The sequence below is a fragment of the Penicillium hispanicum genome (genome assembly GCF_028827665.1).
Source record: "Penicillium hispanicum strain IBT 35686 chromosome Unknown utg000004l_segment0_segment0, whole genome shotgun sequence".
NCBI lineage: Eukaryota > Fungi > Ascomycota > Eurotiomycetes > Eurotiales > Aspergillaceae > Penicillium > Penicillium hispanicum.
Window position 1 is genome coordinate 3,808,188 of NW_026623196.1, and position 18,769 is coordinate 3,826,956.

At 53.0% G+C, this 18,769-nt stretch overlaps 7 protein-coding genes across 7 annotated transcripts; 3 read left to right on the top strand and 4 right to left on the bottom strand.

The window, feature by feature from the left end:
- Window positions 1–1,552: 1,552 nt before the first annotated feature.
- On the bottom strand, window positions 1,553–2,480 carry N7459_005189 (TFIIIC subunit 6 family protein; the record flags this gene model as incomplete). The annotated part of the gene is made up of 2 exons (XM_056944373.1): window positions 1,553–2,359; window positions 2,415–2,480. 2 exons carry the CDS (start codon window positions 2,478–2,480, stop codon window positions 1,553–1,555), a joined length of 873 nt encoding a protein of 290 aa, XP_056801256.1.
- Window positions 2,481–3,332: 852 nt separating this feature from the next.
- On the top strand, window positions 3,333–4,933 carry N7459_005190 (uncharacterized protein; the record flags this gene model as incomplete). Its single annotated transcript, XM_056944374.1, has 2 exons — window positions 3,333–4,439; window positions 4,496–4,933. 2 exons carry the CDS (start codon window positions 3,333–3,335, stop codon window positions 4,931–4,933), a joined length of 1,545 nt encoding a protein of 514 aa, XP_056801257.1.
- Window positions 4,934–5,614: 681 nt separating this feature from the next.
- Window positions 5,615–7,679, bottom strand: N7459_005191 (WD40 repeat domain-containing protein; the record flags this gene model as incomplete). Its single annotated transcript, XM_056944375.1, has 4 exons — window positions 5,615–5,766; window positions 5,830–6,688; window positions 6,753–7,262; window positions 7,341–7,679. The coding sequence occupies 4 exons, from the start codon at window positions 7,677–7,679 to the stop codon at window positions 5,615–5,617; spliced, it is 1,860 nt and encodes a 619-aa protein (XP_056801258.1).
- Window positions 7,680–8,301: 622 nt separating this feature from the next.
- N7459_005192 (STIMATE family protein) lies at window positions 8,302–9,463 on the bottom strand (the record flags this gene model as incomplete). The annotated part of the gene is made up of 2 exons (XM_056944376.1): window positions 8,302–8,961; window positions 9,023–9,463. The coding sequence occupies 2 exons, from the start codon at window positions 9,461–9,463 to the stop codon at window positions 8,302–8,304; spliced, it is 1,101 nt and encodes a 366-aa protein (XP_056801259.1).
- Window positions 9,464–10,418: 955 nt separating this feature from the next.
- Window positions 10,419–11,148, bottom strand: N7459_005193 (putative pre-mRNA branch site protein p14; the record flags this gene model as incomplete). Its single annotated transcript, XM_056944377.1, has 5 exons — window positions 10,419–10,519; window positions 10,611–10,738; window positions 10,804–10,860; window positions 10,968–10,991; window positions 11,117–11,148. The coding sequence occupies 5 exons, from the start codon at window positions 11,146–11,148 to the stop codon at window positions 10,419–10,421; spliced, it is 342 nt and encodes a 113-aa protein (XP_056801260.1).
- Window positions 11,149–12,127: 979 nt separating this feature from the next.
- jhd1 ([Histone H3]-lysine-36 demethylase) lies at window positions 12,128–16,355 on the top strand (the record flags this gene model as incomplete). Its single annotated transcript, XM_056944378.1, has 2 exons — window positions 12,128–15,415; window positions 15,474–16,355. 2 exons carry the CDS (start codon window positions 12,128–12,130, stop codon window positions 16,353–16,355), a joined length of 4,170 nt encoding a protein of 1,389 aa, XP_056801261.1.
- Window positions 16,356–17,236: 881 nt separating this feature from the next.
- N7459_005195 (D-mandelate dehydrogenase-like dehydrogenase) lies at window positions 17,237–18,348 on the top strand (the record flags this gene model as incomplete). The annotated part of the gene is made up of 2 exons (XM_056944379.1): window positions 17,237–17,543; window positions 17,609–18,348. 2 exons carry the CDS (start codon window positions 17,237–17,239, stop codon window positions 18,346–18,348), a joined length of 1,047 nt encoding a protein of 348 aa, XP_056801262.1.
- Window positions 18,349–18,769: the final 421 nt, after the last annotated feature.

Consider the following 18,769-nt stretch of genomic DNA (forward strand, 5'->3'; position numbering starts at 1 on the left):
CACCCTCCACGCTATACCGCCCTTTCATCATCCAACTTGGCGGATCATGCTTCTATCTGCATTTCTCACTTCCCTTTCACATCCTGTTCAGTCTCCATCTGAGTTGAGGCTCATGGGCGCTCTTACTAGCGGGGACCGCCTGTCTCATCCTCTGCTCTCCTATTGTTTTCTCCTTGCATCTTTCCTACGCGATCCCTACACCTCCCGTGTCGGCCTCTCTTTTTCTTTTCAGTATAGCATCAGCGTCGCGGCGTGAATGATTTTGAGTCCCTGCGGATGTGGCGGGACCACTTCATGACTCTGGGAATCGGGATACAGAAAATTTGGGGAGTTTGGTGTTTGTCAATGGCCGGGGTTGAAGAATACAATTTTATGTTACCTCTGCTGTCGTGAGAGTTTGTCGGTTGTAGGGTTGTAGACGGCGTCTCCCCGGTCGAGATGGAGGTCATCATTGCGAGTGTAGATTGCGCGATTTACCAACTTGAATTTTTGCGTCGATGCCTACTATTTTGAATTGTCGTGGTGGATGGAAGGGTGTAAGTTTTGACACTATGTAGCGTCATGAGGTCGCAGAGAAGGGGCAGGATCAGGTCCAAGGCTTAGATGTAGATGCGCGCAGCGACGAGAGCAGATACATGGTCAAATGGCGATCAATTGAATTGCAACCCGTACGAGATAAATCTAGATCATGGAAAGTAGATTGATAGTACCTTTGCTATGCACAGATCCGGCGTGCAATGTACATACATAGAGCACGAGACGATATGCACCAGGTCCCAAAACGAGCTCGTCCGCCTTGATCTGAGAGAGCCCACCCAAGAGCGACCCGCCGATCACGACATCACAGCTTTCCTGGCAAGACTGGATAGCAAAACCGGGTGCTGGGGTGGGAAGCAGAAGGCCTCAGATCGGTCGCACGACGCGATTGGCGGGCGAGTTAAGACCAAGAAGCAACAAGTTATTCCAGCGGTCACATCATGATTTTTTGGGTGTCTATCATGACGTTACCGTCGCGGTCCGACAGGATTAACTAGCTAGTTAACTAATTGGTCCGTTAACCGGGGGATGAGTTCATCCCCTCGATGCTTAGACAAGTTCTGTCGGTGTAGCATGTGCGCCGAGGTCGGTCAGACAAGTCTCAAGTCTAAGCCTTTTGACTGGGGGCATTTTCTCCCTGCCTATCCCCGAAACTCCCTCCCTGTTTCCATAGATAAGAAATAACTTGCGTTCGGCATTGGACGGAACCTGGTGGCTCTTCGACATATCGTTGATCAACGATATACGCACGCTCGAAACAAGCATCTAGTGCAATATGCAGGCCCAAGGCACATCAGCAACGATCGGCCCTTGGTCCTCGGCCCTGCTGTTACACGTGACCGGGGCGACTCGTGGAATGATTCGGGCCGTGGGCCGAATACCTGCCATGCGGTCGGGCGAATGGCTCACCATGGCTTACCCGGAGCAGTTCAACGCCGGTCTAGACCCGCAACCCATGATTCATCGTGCGCAAGCAACCTCCATGACAACAACCTTAAAACATTCGAGATAAATGCTAGCTCTCGCTAGACTGGGTCACCACCCGCAACAGTAGCTCCAGAGTGTCTAGGGCGTCCTGGTCCCCTTCGGCAGCACGTTTGTTGAGTTGTTGAACTTCAGCAACTTGGGCTTCTGTTCGACCCCACGCACTTAGGCGATCTGCGATGTTGACGTTGCGGCGGGTACTCATGACTGTGCGCACGGTATCCGACTGTCCCTTAGCTGCTTTGGCGCTCTGCAGACGTTGGATGAATTGAGACTGATGGGATGGGCCCCCAGGACGACGGGGCACGCCGGTCGAACTTGGGGCGTGAGAGGACGGCGTCTCAACCAAAAACTCAAGGTTGAGATTAGGTGTGCTGTCTTGAGCCAATCCCGTGCCTGAGCCAGAGGTAATGTTCGCCTTGCGGCCAAGGATCTTCACGCTGTTGGCGGCAAGTAGCTCGAATCCCGGGCCCTGGCGCAATGGCCTGGTGAGGGTATGATCTGTATCAGGGTCCGTATCGGGGTGGGCAAAGATTAGTTCGGTGCCAATCTGATCGGCCCAGGAGCAACTGAAAATCTGGTTGTAATATGAGATGATCGGGTTGCACGTGTGGAGGCCCACGATCTGGATTCGCTCGCTGGAGATATCAGCTTCGGCGCTGTCGAGTGGCACGTAGGCATCCTTGCTGGGGTGGGCGACATTTGGCTCATTTCGATGCTGTGCGCCATTTGCATCGATCGTTGGCGTCTCGTGGTTGGAGTTTGAGTCCTCCTGGCGCCGCCGAGGAGGGCGGATCAGGCCATGGAGGGAGGTGAGGTCCAAGTTGAGGTAGAAGGTCTGGAGAGTCAGCCTTCGGCAGGGATCGGAATACGAAAGAACGATCGATGCTCACCTCGGTTTCCGAGTCATCATACTCGTACTCCCACTCGTCAGAGTCCACATCCATATCACGCTCCATGGTTTGTGGCAAGGGATTCTTCTGCGCGATAAGATAGATGGGATGAGTCAGCTTCTGCAAGCGGTGAACCTTGGAAGCTGAGAGGGGTCCGCATGCGCTGCTATCTTGCGACGAGACGTGCTAGTGGTTATTTTGTTTTGCTCATGGTTGGGCTGGATCGCAGCCATCATTGCTCATAGTCGTACTTGCACCATTCATCCCATCCCAAATCCGCACTAGCAACCGTCTCATCCGAGTGGCAAATTGTAGAGGCCGAAGTCGCTCTGTCCAAAGCGTGAGAGTAGACCCATTCAGCCTTATGGGGAACTCGCACTTCGTCCCCTCCCAATCCCCTCTCTCCCCTCTCCTCCACTCAGATTAATAAACCCCACTACCATCACTGATTATTATGGCGAAGGCATCATGTGTTCGTAAGTATCCGAGTCTTCCGTCCCTAGTCCCGCTGCACGCTGCATGGAAAGTCCCCCGGGACCTATGGGCGATCGTGTTCGGCTTGGCCAGCATTCCCATGCATTTCCGCACGTTCCCGGTCGCTCGCGCTGCCTTGTTCGAGATCCCTTTTTGACTTTTTTTTTTCTTCACTCACGGGGAGCGCTTGCTGGAACCGGAAAGGTCGGTCACTAATCCAATGGACGTTTTATAGGCTTGCTTCCCGTCCTGTTGTGTTGCCTGTCTATTTCTCTCGCTGCTTCTCGTCCCACGATAGACTCCCAGGCATGCACCCCGGCCTTCACGCCTTGCATTGACCCTGTTCCGGCTTCCACCGGATCATTCGAGCCTGGGCGCGCAGTCCATGAGCATCCCGCGGACCGGTGGTCGACGCTGGCAGTCGGTGCCCATTCCCTCCAGCAGATGACGCGCAAGGCCAAGGCGACCATTGTTGCACTGTCCAGCCTAATCGCCTATGTCTCCATCAACAGCATAGCGCGCGCCCTCAGGCCGGCCGCCTTCGTCTGGTACGAAGAGGATCGGGACGAGGGAAGCTGGGTCGCGAGTTCTCGCTCCTGGTTCGACCGCAAGAGCTGCCGATGGCTCGGCATCTGTGGCGCGGCGCATTTCCAAACGGCCCACGGCCAATTTGGACATCGCTCCGCCCAGGCGTCGGATCCTCACGATGCCGAGCCGTGGCGGTCGTATTGGATGGGCGGGGCCAGTCAGTCCGAGTGGGATGCCAGCGAGCGGGCTAAACGGGAGATCCCCGACTATGTTTTTAACTATGCCCCACTCGTCCATCTCTATTCCGGAGAACAGTTCTGGCCCGGCGATATCGCTGAGCACCTGTACCACTCCACTCCCATGTTGAACTACACCCCGATCCAAGCACAGTGGGATCATCCGACCCTGACCAACCTCCACCAGCTTAACCAGTTCGGTCCGAGACAGGTGTTCTTGACCAGTAATGACGACCCGCAAACCCGTCCACCGTGGTTGGAGGGGGAGAAGAATATCCCGCAGCCTGAAGGAACGCGGACGAAAGAGTCCTGGGCTGAATGGGATGGCCGTGTGGACGGAGAGATCCCTGACGAGACATCCGAAGACCACGCCAAGTGGTACGACTTGCGTCCCAACCCAGACGGCAATTCCCAGGATTCACTGCAACGACATTCTTTGGAAGCGCATATATACCTCAGACAGGAATTGCGGAAGCGTTTCGATGGTGAAAAGATCCAGGAACCTCTCAATGGAGGAGCTGACGGCCGCGGAGGAGGTCGTAGCGATGCACCCGCGATCTTACTGGTTATGGACAAGGGGAATGGGGTAATCGACGCCTTTTGGTTCTATTTCTACAGTTTTAATCTGGGAAATACTGTTGTCAATGTGCGATTTGGAAATCACGTTGGGGATTGGGAGCATTGCCTTGTGCGCTTTCACCACGGTCAGCCCAAGGCCCTCTTCTTCAGCGCTCACACGGCCGGCGAAGCATATAGATATGAGGCAGTGGAGAAGATCGGACAACGAGTAAGCTGGCAACATCAAACGATGAAGTCGACGAGCCTATGCTAACCTCTCCCCAGCCTGTCATCTACTCCGCTGAAGGGAGCCACGCGATGTATGCCACTGCCGGAGTGCATCCTTACATTCTTCCCTGGGGTCTCCTGCACGACGTGACGGACCGAGGCCCATTGTGGGACCCCTTGCTCAACTCTCAGGCCTATACATATGACTATGACAACGATACCCTCCGCGCTTCAACCTTCAGTCCTTTTGCACCAACAGAATGGTTTGATTTCCGCGGCCACTGGGGCGACAAATTCTACCCATTAGGTGATTCCCGCCAATACCGGTTCGCCGGTCAATATCACTTCGTGAACGGTCCCATCGGTCCCAAGTTCAAGCATCTCAACCGGCGCAAGGTGTGTCAGGGTCGGGATAGCGATCCCTGCGTCATCAAAGATTGGATTGGCGAGCCGGGACGAATCCCTCGATGGGGCTCGTCTGGTCCCGGGGAGTGATCTGTGCCACCCATTTATCGCACGTCGACATCTTTGCACTCATAAACCCACCTGACTCGAAGCAATCGTCAGGCTGGCTTTACACTATACCTCTTCCTTTCTTTTGCTTTTTCTGCGTCGATATATACCCATGTCTTTTTCTCCTTTCGGTTTGCATTTTGATTTCAAGGTTCGACAGAATAGACCTGTCCACTTCCGATGAAAGCGTTTCTTTTTGCTGAGCCGATCCTAGCGGGCGGCACGAGATTATGACTTCAAGTTGACGTGACATGGCGCGTGCTACTGGCTTTCATTTGCGTCGGACACTTGGCGTTGGTATTTCCTGTTTTCTCGATGCGGGTGCGACGTGCGTTCTTTAGATCTCAATCATATATGTCAAAAGATGAGAGCATAAACTAGAGAATCCAGCCTTTCTTAAAACGAGTGTTCTACCCCGCGAGAGCTGTGTATGAAATATCAATATCAACTAAGTGTTTCAGTGAGGAAAAAGGTGTATGTATTTTCATTCATGCTTCCAAGGTTGGCAAAAACATATAAAAATCCTTTGGGAGGTCGTTCCCAAGGCTTATCCCTACCGCGGGAATAACAAGAAACATGCCTATCAGTTACGCCAGATATACACATGCGGACCAGAAACATCTCTGAAGGTTAATAATGGAGAATGGTTGGCGTCGTTCGAATCTAACCTCGAATCTCCCAAAGCCGGATACGGCCTTGCTCGTTGCCAACAGCCAATTGCTCATTGTTCGACGAGATCGCCACTGAGGAGATGCGACCCAACGGGGTGTTGGAGGTAGGCCAGTTACGGTAGACGGTACAAGATGGAAGGTGGACTACAATGAAGAAATACACCGTCAGTAGAGCACCAGGAATTAGGGGTAAAAAGGCTCACATACCAAGTCTGAGTGCATCACGCTTCCACCGACTCGCCATCACCAGCATCTGTCCATCAGGCGCAAAGACCAGATGGCTGACCGGAGTAGTGAGCTGATCAAGCGCGCGCACGGGTTCGGGGTTACGCGGAATACCGGCCTGGGCGGATTCGTCTTTCCCGGCAGAGGACGCAGCATAGGCAGCGGCCCAGTCGCGGCGATCGTAGACATTGACGACGCCGCTGGAGCTTCCGATAGCTACCCAGCGGTCCCCACCAAGCTGGGTCCGGCCCGAACGACCGCCCAGGCTGAGGACAGTGGTGCCGACGGCACCGGCATCAAGCCAGCGTGCCACCACGCGGCGCAGACGCCCATCCCACTCCGAGACCTCGCCATTCTTGCTCGCAACAGTCATGCCCTCGCCGTCCGACCACCATGCAAAGTCTGCCACACCGCCGCGCCCGTCGACGCGCACCTGGGCGATCCATTGCGCTGACCCGGCGTCCAGAACGTTAATCAGACCACCGCCCTTGCGCGAGCTGCCAACGAGACCGAGGTAGCGGCCACATGGCGAGAGCTTGAAACGCTCCATGGATTTCTGTTCTTCTTTTCGGTCTGCGGTTCCATTGACCTTGTCCACTTTGCCTGTGTCTAGGTCCCAGATGTGGAAGTATCGCCGACGGCCCGAGGCGAAGATTTTATTGCCCGTAGGTGGAGCGAATGCTGATGTGTGGATTGGGGTATGCTTAATATGCATGGAGGTCAGAAGAGGGTTCGGGGCTGGCGCTGAGGGCGAGATGTGGTGCATGAAAAGGGTTGAGGCGGGTCCAGAGGATAGCAGGAGCGGATAGTGAGGGTGGAACATGAGCGAGTCGATCGAGGACTATATCACATGAGTTTTAGCTTGAACAAATCCTTCCTTTGGTTGTCAGAAGGCGATAACTTACCGGTTGTGCCTTGCCGACATCCTTTAAGCGCTGGATATCGAGCATCTCCTGACGTAGCTTGCGTTTGCCGCCTGAACGGGCATTATCTTCAATGTGAGTCAGGTCTGTAGCATTCTGGAGCAGCTTAGCCAGAGGCTGCGCGGACAAGTGCTCATTCTCCTCATCGGAATCCATTTCCTCCCCACTGTCCGCATCGGAGTCGTCTGAATTAGTCTTCCGGCGCTTGGCTATGAGCTCCGGATTCGCCCACTCGGGCATTGGATGCAGTCTCTGGAACTGCTTGCGCAGTCGCCGTACATACTCCTTACCATTGATAACATCTTCGGAGTCTGTCACGCGTAGTTTGCGCAGCCTGGCCTGACTGGCTAACGAGACGGCCAGTCGTTCGTCGTCGCTGTCATGCCAAATCGCAGGAGCAAATGTCTCTTCATCCCCTTCGGCATCGGAGGTGCTCTCGGGCGATGCAGCAAGATCTGTGGCAGGTGCGGTACCGGAGTCAAGGAAAAAGAGCTAGAGAGGACCAGATAGTTAGCACAGCATTCTAGCTTAAACCGGATAAGGTCAGATAGAGTAGCGCGGACTGCATACATCTGCATCTTCCATGTTGTCCATAGCACCGTCCTCATCCTCATCCATCGCTTCGTCGGCACTCCCGCTCTCTTCATCACCGTGCAAGGTAAGGGCCATGGCATCAGCTCGCTCCTGTTGGCTCTTCAATGCACCCATGAAGCCCTCATCATCGCCAAAGAGCATGCGCTCAAGCTTCTTCTCAGTATCATCCTTCTCGGGGACATCTTCCTCGTCCTCGCTAGTTTCTTCGTCCATGGAAATGTCTTCGTCGGCGGCAGGGTGCTTCATCGTGTTCGTCTCGAACGGAGACCGAGCGGTCGTCCGTTTGGTTTTTGTCTTCAACCCCGCTTTGGGCATGGTGATGGATTGTTGGGACAGGATCAAACCCGGTCAGGATATTCCGCCGTAGAGCAATTCACCGCTGTAATCGGTGTCCCGGAGCTTTCTTTGGCGGGATTGGAATATTTTTCACTTTGATTTTTTTGCACCGCCGGCAGATAAAGGCGGTGGAGAGAGCGGTCATGAGCCTCCGTTGCCTGAGGCGCGAACGGGGGCAAATTATCATACATGTCGGAATAGGTGTGGGACCTTGCATTACATTTCCTGTATGTTTTGATTCGTTAGCGTACGCCCCCTACCAATCTAGGTAGTTTTCTTGGACTTTACTTCGTATGGAGATTGACGGCGGAACATACTGCCAAAACAATGCTGAAATGAACTCAGAGCTGAGAACACTTCGTGTCATCCAGCTATCTTCGCACAAGAGGCTCGAGGGCAAAGCCATGCCAAAGACATTCCATGGCTTGCCTATTCCATCCATGGGACCTTCAGGAGAACATATCCCCCTACTAGTCTATCTTACATAAACGGAGTAAAACATAGTCATGCACACATTGTAGTTCATTAGAATTGAAGCCAGAGCAGTGATCAACAAACTCGGAAAAGCTACAATTATCCTGGATTTTGCTTCACAGGATGCTCACTTAGTAGACCTTGATTGCCCTTCGTACTCGTGGCGACTACCGCTGGAGGTAAGGGGCTCATAAGGTGGCACCGGAGAATGATCCTCGGTTGCGCGAGCCTCAGACTCATTAAAAGCACTCGTGAAAGCCTTGGGTTGTGAGGATAAAACATGTGGCTTTCCAGGAGTCCCATTATCATCATCATCATCGGATTCGGAAGAATAAGCTTCATTCAGACGAGCAAGAAGAGCCTCTCGTCGCTGAAGGTCGCTATCTTCCATCCCATCTTCGATGGTGCCATCGTTGTAAATGTCATGCGATATGGGTTTCTTGATAAAGGCATCGATAATATAGTATTGAATGGCGTTCATGACGACAGGGAATAGAAGCATCACGAAGGCGATTTGAATAGCAGTGTTTCCTTCCGTCCACTGCAAAGCCCAGTCGCCAACCTTGACGATGAAAGGCATCAGTTCGATGAGGAAGAACACGCAGATTTTCATACCAAGCAATCCTACGAAGTAGATTATCGACTGCTTGAACCACCACCATGCCCGGGGTGGATGGCCATAATTGCCAGATTCAATCGACTCGGGAGGACTTGCAAGAGGAGTGTAGGACGCAAAGAAGTTCAGGACGCGGAGGATAAGAATCAAGATAGGAATTCCAAGAGTAGTCTGTCAAGTCAGTCAGCATAATCCAGCAGTTTCATATCATAATACAGGGAGTGATGCTCACATCAATACCCAGGTTCAACAGATAGAAAGAACAGGGGTTGGGTCTGTATTCCTTGCGAATCTCTAGCTGCCCGGCGGAGAACATGGACATGAGAAGGTTGGCTAGATGGAGCATGGAAGATCCGAAGACTTGTTTGGAGACATCAAAAGCCCACACCTTGACCGGCCGCTGCGGCCGCTCTCTCCAGCGCTTATAGACCAAGGACAAGAGAGCCAGTACTCCGAGGGCAGTTTGGATAAAGATGGAGAATGGCCCAAGAAGTTTGCACTCTCCACTATCGTCCCCACCAGGGCCTTGGTCAGAGCCCGGTGGATGCGCTCCATGATAATATAGCATGTGTAGTTGCGAAGAAGGTGACGGTGATGTCAGGATGATCGGAGAAGTCGCAGCGACGATAGCCGTGGTCGCTCGAGCAGCCAGCGACATGGCTGCAGCACCCATAAAAAGTCTCCCACGTAGCCGAAATATCTGTTGGAGATGACTGGTCGACGCGGGGGACGAGATGCGACATGCACTAGGATGTCAGGTCTTCGTGCAACAGTGGGAGGTTGGGCCACTAGGCTTAGTTATCAAGCGCCGAGATAGGACTTCATAGAGGAAGCATCGACTGTATTGTGTCTGCAAGGCAACAAGAAGTCTCCCGGGGAGTAGAGGATCTGGATGCCAGATAAGAAAAAGATGCAGGGTTGGGAATGGTGTTGCAGTAAGCGCGAGGCGGTGTCCGCCCCCGCAACGGGATCGACGAGCGTCATGGCAGTGCGCCGATCTACTTATGGCAGGAATGCCGAGTTTCTACTCATCCTCCGCTTGACTTCACTCTCGAAAGAGCTGCTATGTGAGCTACAATCCCTCTTAGCAAAGTAATAGACATCCTTGATGGTCGTGGAAAGCCTTTGCCAAGCACCCGGAGACCCGTTTCTCTGCACCGGGGTGGATCTGCAGTGACACACTTCTGCGTTTATGTTGCTGTCGCCCGGAATCCAATTTGATAGTGGGTATATGGGCTTCTTTTGATGCCAATCGGCGTGGAAATCGACTAGCACAGTTCTTCTCTCCTACACAGGCAATGCAGGTTGCTGAGCAAAGTGGGGGATTCAGATTGGCCACCAAAATAAGATGAAGATGGAAAGGTAGTAGATGCACAAAGATAATAAATAAAACCTCCACAGAACGTGTTCTGAAGCAAGAAGCTCCCGGTTGAAATCGAGAATGAAATCCATCAAACCCTCCATCACCCACCCGGACGAGTCGTCCCCCCAGTAAAACAGAAACCCCAGGAAGTGAAAACGCCGAAAACCCCTCAACCAAGCCAGAATTCGAGAGAAGAGAAGCCGTTGCAACACCATGCGCAGCTAAATGCTAGCAGAGGGCATCATAAGAGTTGAAGATCGTCACGTCATTCTATCCCATGTTGCTGTTTGAGTCGTTCGAGATTCTCTTGTCTTTCTGCAAGATCCTCCTTCGAGCGGAGCATCTTCTCCGGCTGATGATACAATACTAAAGAGTCACCCGTCAGTCTTATTCTTTCCCTCACAGATTCAAAAAGGGATGGCCTGAGATGGCCTAAGTCCCCGCGGCCTTTACGTACCAACCAGGTATCTGTTCTGGAAATTGAAGCCATTGAGTTTATCGCATGCCTGTTTGGCGTCGTGCACGTCTTCATATACCACAAATGCCGTGCCCTTTGAGTTGTTGGCGATACCCTGACGAATTTGCCTATCGAGATAAAGGGAGTAGAATTAGTGAGGTATACACCCTAGATCAGGGATACAAGGATATACCGGATAGGCCCAAACTTCCCGAAGAGATCGAAGAGTTGCTCTGCGGTTACGTTGTAGCTAGCAGAATGAAGTCAGCGATTCTGTGGCTAACAATTTGAGGATCTGCTGTAGGGGAAAGGCGGGCGCGGGAGCACAGCGGGATGCCGGCACACTGAGAGACGTACTTGAGGTTCTTAACGAAGAGAATCCTGGCAAAAGCATGGTCATTAGCATCTACCCAGAGTACGTTCGACGGGAAATAGTGCACTATCGTTTCCTGTTGGATGGGCGCGGTGGCTGCAGCTGGGAGGGGCAGAAAGAAATCCGCACATACCGATTTGCTTCGGGGGCGAGCTTCCGGCTCATTCTCAGAACAAATGTCTCCCAGGCAGGTAATCAGATTGATATGGTAAGGAAGGCTAAGATACCCGGGGTATCGAGGCGGCGGTGGTAGGAACAAGGAGCGGGCGCAAGTTGAAGAACGAACACGCAGAAGAAGCACGAGGTCGCTCTTGGCACTGCCTAGTATGGACTAGCGTCATTCACGCAGCGGGATGCGGTAAGGCTGTTACCATACCGAACATGTGACGAGCGCAATTCTGCCCATTGCCGTTGCCAAATCCGGTCATACACTGTACCGGTCGGTATCCAACTCGGCGACGACGCTCTCGTCGCAGCTCGAAGTAGAAGCTCGGAGGCCTTTCGACGGGTCTTTTCACTCTGCTTCGACACAATCAAGTTGGGAGTCGCGCCTCTATTGGCAAAGAATCGTCATTATTTTCAGAAAGTGAACGCTGGAGCAGCAGCGACACCCTTCGCCGTCGCTATCGGCCGCAGCTTGTCCCGCGTACATACCTTGCAACTGCTCGGCCTACGCTCTCCCTCCTTCGTCTACGCCTGCAACTTATCCTCCCCTCCTCCCCAGGAAGCGCCTCATCCATTTTCGCGAATTCCCGGCATCCAGTTTGCAGGATTTAACTTCTGCCAACTGGTTTACCCTCGATTCGCCTTCCTCCGTGCCCGCGGGCTGCGGCGCGACTCTCGGCGCCTTTGTCCTCCCGCCGCTCGACTCAACCCCCTCAACCCAGCGCTCCGCGACTCGCCCCCGTCCTCCGCCTCCACCAACGTCCTCAATCGTGCATCGAACATCTCGATTCATCCAGCGGCTCATCGTGCGAATGCCCTCCTGCCAGGAATGACTTTCCATTCTCCTGCGACGGCCTCTCGCTAGTCCGTGTGGTCCAACATCCCCGCTTTGCACCCACCTGCCGCAAGCGCATCTCTTCGCACCTCCGTCCCTCTCTCTCGCTTTCCACCAAGCCTGGCGCCATCTGAGTTGGCCAAAATGATAACCGCGGCGTCCTTTTTGCCTCCTCTGGGCGAACGGCCGCCGCAGTACCGCACTCCGTCCCCTCCGCGACGCGCGGTTGAGCCCATCACTCCGTCCACCACCGAATTTCGTTCGTCCTGGGCCGAGCGCGGCGTTACTCGAGCGACAAGCCTCGATCGCGACCACCGCCCCTCCAACCACAGTCGAAACCCCCCGGCTGATGGCAACTCACTCCACCGGTCGGGCCATGGCCGGTCGAACTCCACTATTGACACTCTTGCGACCATCGCCCTCGCGACGAGCCCTACCTTTGCGCCGCTCCCACATCGTCCGCCCTCTCCCAATCCTCGATCGACTGTGCCCTTGTTTCCTTCTGATTCGAACTCCGAGCGACCCGCGAAGCGTCCACGATCCGAGCGAGATTCTTCACCACAGCGTGCTCGAGGGATGCCGGGCAATCCCAACCCGTCCACTATAGACAGCATGACAACCGACGCGGAGCTTCTGCTTAACCTCGCTCGACCCACCAATTTTCAACCTGTCAGTCACACAAAACGAGTTAGCATCGACGAGTCATATCACCACTACGGAGGCGACCCAGTAGAACATAATCGTTTTGGGTTTTCCGCTGAGGATTCCGCACGTCCGGAGCCCGAGAACTATCATCCAAATGATCACGTCCTGCCGTCACGTATGAGATCTCATTCTGATGGGTCAGCGTTCATCTCGCGTCCTGTGATACGTGGGGTGCGCCCAACGACTAGCTCTGGGACTTTGCCTCCGATTGTTTGGGAAGATGAGCACGAGGATTTTGCTTCGGCGGATGTGCCTCGCCATACAGACTACGGTTACATCGGTGCCCGAGGGCCCCTTGCTCCTCGCAGGGCAGTGGTCTTGACGCCTAAAGTCGAAGAGGAGGAGAGTGACACGAACCAAGCAAGCTGCGCCTCATGCCACATGGTCCGAATTCCAGTTGAAACGGAGGAGCAAGACGAAGATACATGGATTGGTTGCGATGGATGCAAGCGTTGGTTTCATATCGTCTGCGCGGGATTCAAGAACGACCGAGAAGTCCGCACCGTGGACAAATTTATTTGCCGCGATTGCCGACCCGTCCATGGCCAAACGACATTTGTACGCAAGTCTTCTCGCGCACGTACAGCCATCGACTATGCTGGTCTCAACCAAGGCCTCGTCAAGGCAGCCACTGATTCCTTGGAACATCATTATCTTGAACCAATTCGCCAAGGGAAGATCCGATTCCTACCCGAGAATTTCCCCCGGATGAAACCAGAACTCGTCACTGCCGCATACTTCGAACGTGGGAATGGATGGACAGAACCTGTCGTCATTCCTGCCTGCTGGAACACTCGTGAACCTGTCCCGGAGGTGGACCCGGTTTTCGAAACTCTCGTCCAGGAGGCTTCCACACAAGAGATGTTTGATGACCTGATGGACCATCTTCCTGAATCAGAGACCCATGTTGAAGAGAAAGTTGATTGTGGTCAAGACCAACTTGACATGGTGATTCCCCAAGGCTTGACAGTCCGGGCTGTGGCTGAGCTCTATGGTCCCGAAGAACGAGTCGAGGTGATTGATGTCAAATCACAACAGGGCGAGGAAAAGAAGTGGAATATGCAGAAATGGGCCGATTACTACGAAAGCAATGAGCCGAACAAGGTTGTTCGCAACGTCATTAGCTTGGAGGTCTCGCAGAGCAAGCTAGGCAGGCTTATCAAGCGACCGAAAGTCGTGCGCGACCTAGACTTACAAGATGCCGTCTGGCCCGAAGAACTGAAGGCCGTCGGCGACTACCCCAAGGTCCAATTCTACTGCTTGATGTCTGTTGCCGATTGCTACACTGACTTCCACATTGACTTTGGCGGCTCGTCCGTATATTACCACATCCTCAAGGGAAAGAAGACTTTCTTCTTCATTCCGCCGAAGGATAAGCACTTGAAAAAATACGAAGAGTGGTGTAACTCACCTGCGCAAGATTCGATCTTCCTCGGCAACCAGACAAAAGAGTGCTATCGTGTGGATCTGTCAGAGGGGGACACCATGTTAATTCCGTCAGGATGGATCCACGCTGTGTGGACTCCGAAAAACAGTTTGGTCATTGGTGGCAATTTCCTGACAAGACTCAACTACGGCATGCAGATCAAGGTACTCAACATTGAGAAAGACACCAAAGTCCCCAAAAAGTTCAGGTATCCCTTCTTCCAGAAAATTCAATGGTATACAGCCATGAGATATCTGGAGGATGACCCTTTACCGCAGAATGTGCTTGAGGCGTTCGCGCAGGATGACAGTTACCGATTCCACCGGCATTATCCCATTTACTACGAATTTGGGGAACGCACCAACCGGGAATCCCAGGGCTCTCCCTACTACAACGCCCGCTTTTACTCTCAAGCGGAATTGGAGGGCTTGCCAGAATTAGCCAAGTACCTTCTGCGAACGGCGCTCATCGCCAGCTCCTATATTGTTGATGGAGTGTCAATGGATGTCCGCAACGCGGTCAGACGCTCTATTCCAAGGGGAGTAGGAGACCCTGTTGATATGATTCGGAGATTTGGAATCTGGGCTGCATGGAAACGTGGCAATGAGAAAGCCCCTCAGTGGACTCACCCGGGCGTCATCGAAGGCAATCCGAAAGTCTCCCTCGCGGAGAAAAGACACGCCGGGCGCCCTAGTCGACGATCTGATCGCAACGTGGACAGTCAACGCACCTATGCTGAAAGACAAGCTGTCCAGCGACCAAACGATGAAATTCTTGCCACCCCAATACCTCCAGTGAACACTGCTGCCTACGCTCCATCCGAGAGCGCAACTCCTGTGTCCGTTGGGTTTATCTCAGATTTTGTGTCTCGAGAGGCTGCAACGCCCAGGCAGCGATCTGCTCCGCGTACCTCGGGTCTAGGACCGAAGCGTGTCGCCTGTGATGCTTGCCGCAGACGGCGCATCCGATGCCGCCATAAAGACGAGCCAAACGACTTGATACTAGGCAGGCAGACGACTATCAACGGGCTTGGCCCTGCGTCGGGACTTAGCACCCCCTCCTCCTTGGCTCAAGATGCAGTTTCTGCATTGAATTCCTTGGCAGCGATTGCCTCCCAAGCTGGCTTTCAAAGCAATGCTTTGGCTGGCTTGGACCAGTTTGATGGTTCGGGCAAATTCCCCTCCACAGTCATGGGTACTTCCACCGCGGCGGTCAATAGGTTAAATGACGTGAGCCCTGATGGAGCCAGTGGTGGAAAGAAAGGCCGAAGCAAAGCGTGTGATGACTGCCGTAAAAGCAAGGTTAGTGATATTGGTATGGTTGCGATATAAAATGGGGCTTAGCTAATTCTGGCAACAGCGCCGTTGTATTCATGATGAATACGGGAGGATCGATCCCATCAAGGCTCAAGAACGATCCAAACCCCGGGGAACAGCATCCGCAAAACGATCTCGACCCAACGAAGATGACGGTGTGCCTCACACGCTCAAGAAAACAAAACAGGAGAGCACATCGCCAATCGCCCACCCAAGATTCTTCAATCAGGGCAATGAGGACAAGGGACCAATCATTCAACCTCTTCCTGTAACTATTTACGACAACGAGCCTCTCGATTACAGATCTGTCGGCCATCTTCAAACACGGCAGATCAAGGAGGCCGAGCCTGCCACTGACCACACCTTGTACGCGTCGCCGCCTGTCTACCACGCTGACGCAGTCGAGGCCAAAGATACCAATTCCACGTCTGTTTCGTCGAAGCCGACGGCATCGCTCGTGTCACCTCCAACATCGCTGGCCGATGAAATGGATGTAGTGCACGATGGCGAGCCATTGACTTCGGTTGAAGGTGAGGCATCTACTGCGCTCCACACTCCAAACTCCAGTTCGCGCCATTCGTCACGTCAACCGCGGCATGTCGAACGGTTTGTGCCGGAAGCAACTGTGGCCCGTGTCTCTAAACCGCCAGGCCGGACAGCCTCCTCTGCCACACGCAAGATTACGCCTGGTCCTCCATCCTTATCAAAGAAGCCATCGTCGCGTCCTTCATCTTCTCATGCGAAAAAGAGCTCCCCGATGGTCGAGAAGCGCTTTGATCGCCACGCAACTACGTCTTTGTCACCTCATCAGTCAAGGCACACAAAGAATCATCCCGGTGGCGAAGACGATCCAGACGCTGAGAGCCTTCGTCTAATTCAGGAGCTCCATGAAGAGGAGTTCGGCTTGCGAAGACGACGAGGCTAAATATGCAATAGGGGCTCTTGAACCTCTGGTGGCTCCGAGTTCTTATGACCGAGACGCGAACAATTCTATACTTCCTTTTTTTTCAGTTTCTTTTCGTTCATACAACGGATTATTCAGGGTGATTTCAGGGGCAAGGCTAGGAAATCCGGAGTTTATGTATTCTCGTCGCTTTTAAGGGCGTTTTCCTTGTGTCTTATTTGCTTTCAGAGCCAGAGCGGCCATGGAGTTTTCTTATAGCCTTTGACTTGATGCGCGCACGGGGATTTCGATCTGCGCTTGGATTCTGCCTCGTTTACTCAGTGATTCTATTTCCTTTGTGCTCCAATCCATTCCAATAATTGGACGTTCCTTGCCCTGTCCTTGATGGGACTGTTTTGTATCCCGCTTTTCCAATGTCTAAACATGGCCGTGACTCATTTGCTAATGATTGATGTATGGGGTCTCTCGTTCTTCTGCACATGGAGCTAGGCGTCGTTTTCTTTTACAAGCGGCTGCTGTGTGTTTTTTTTTTGTCTCCACAATAACCATTCATTTATCTCCTTCAGATTATCTCTTTGTTAGCATAGGAAGACCATTGATTTATTTCCATCATACTCTTCAGCCCCATAAGAGCATGGCGCATGTCAAGAGAAGTACGGCCAAAACCCCGTCGAGCTCGGATTTTAACGACCGAGCTCCCTCAATAGCCGACAGCAGTCACATTGCAATAGCCGTGGTCACGCGCAGTGAAAGCAAGCCATGATATTTATTTCATTCCAATTGCCCGGTCCATCCTCCACCCATCTTTCTTTTTTCGCCCCGCAAATTGCTCGTCGTACACATCTCAGTCCCTCGGTCTCAACACCAGAACCAGTTGGTATCGAAAAGACTGGATAATTAAGATGGGCAAGCCAATTGTGCTTCAGTTGGGCGACGACATCCGCTGGAACCATGAGTTGTACGCGAAATTCCAGAATCAGTTCGACGTGCGCCGCTCATACAGCATGTCGCGCCCGGAGTTCATCCGAGCTCTCCAAGAGCGCCAGTTTGGCGAATTCTTTGCAATCTACCGTCCATTCTGGAACACTGGCGGAGAAATGGGCAACTGGGATGAGGAGCTGATCTCGTTGCTCCCTGCCTCATGCAAAGTGTATGCCAGTGCTGGCGCTGGCTTTGACTGGGTGGACACTGCTTGTCTGGCAAAAAAGGGTAAGAGTAGTGAAATAAATACACGGGCGATCGGAGGTATACTGATGGCATCTTGCTGGCCATAGGGGTTGTCTATTGCAACGCCGCCGCTGCTTGCACTGAGTCAGTTGCAGACGCCGCGATCTGGATTATCATCTCAACTTTTCGATTATTTTCCTGGTCAGCGATGGCGGCGCGGACTGCTGATGCGGACAAATTCGTGGATGCCAACCGCAACCTGGCTATGGTTTCACACAATCCCAATGGCCACACGCTGGGAATCATTGGCTTCGGTCAAATCGGTCGTCGCACGGCAGAGAAGGCGTACAAGGCTCTCAACATGAAGATCCTCTACCACGACATTGTCAAAATGCCACTGACACTCGAGAAAGTATCCAAGGCCACATACCACCAGGACATGGACACTCTTCTGGCTGAGTCGGACTGTGTGGTGGTGGCTACGCCTTTCAGTGGGGAGACCTTACTCGACGCATCTCGGTTGTCAAGAATGAAGGCTGGGTCCCGTCTTGTCAACATTGCCCGGGGAAAGCTCCTGGATGAGGCCGCTTTGGTCGATGCGCTCAAACGAGGCCAGCTTGCCGCTGCTGGACTTGACGTGCATTTCAACGAGCCTCATGTCAACCCCAAGCTTGCTCAGATGAAGAATGTGGAGATCCTGTCGCACAATGCTGGGGCTTCTTTGGATTCGCATATTGGGTTTGAACGTCTGGGAATGGAGAATATTCTGTCGTTCCACCAGAATGGGAAGGCTATCACGCCGGTCAACCAAGACCTGGTTGCGAAGGCGTCATCTGCAAAGCTGTAGATAGCCTGTTCCTGTTCTGGAATTGCATTTTGTGCATACAGCATTCAAAATGATCAACGACGGACAATATTCACGCCTCGTCAAGAGAGGCCCTATCTTCTTCGCTTCACTGCAAGAGCCTATCTTGTGAGCTCTACTGAATGTCGTTCTGATATCGCTCTACATATTGCAAATGCTCATTGTCTCCGATTGCATTTTCATCCTAGTCCATTCATGAAGGGCTTGTCGGTCATTCGGAACACGTACATATCGGTCCAGTCCCACGGCCGCATTCTATTTTGGGGCCAGATATGGAAGGTCAACCGGCACAGTGCAGTATCATTGAAGACAGGCTGGAACATGGAGTGGATGACATTCACGACAGTGCCGAGTCCATTTTTCCTCCACTTCGAATCTTGTTTCTCGAAATCGATCGCAACCA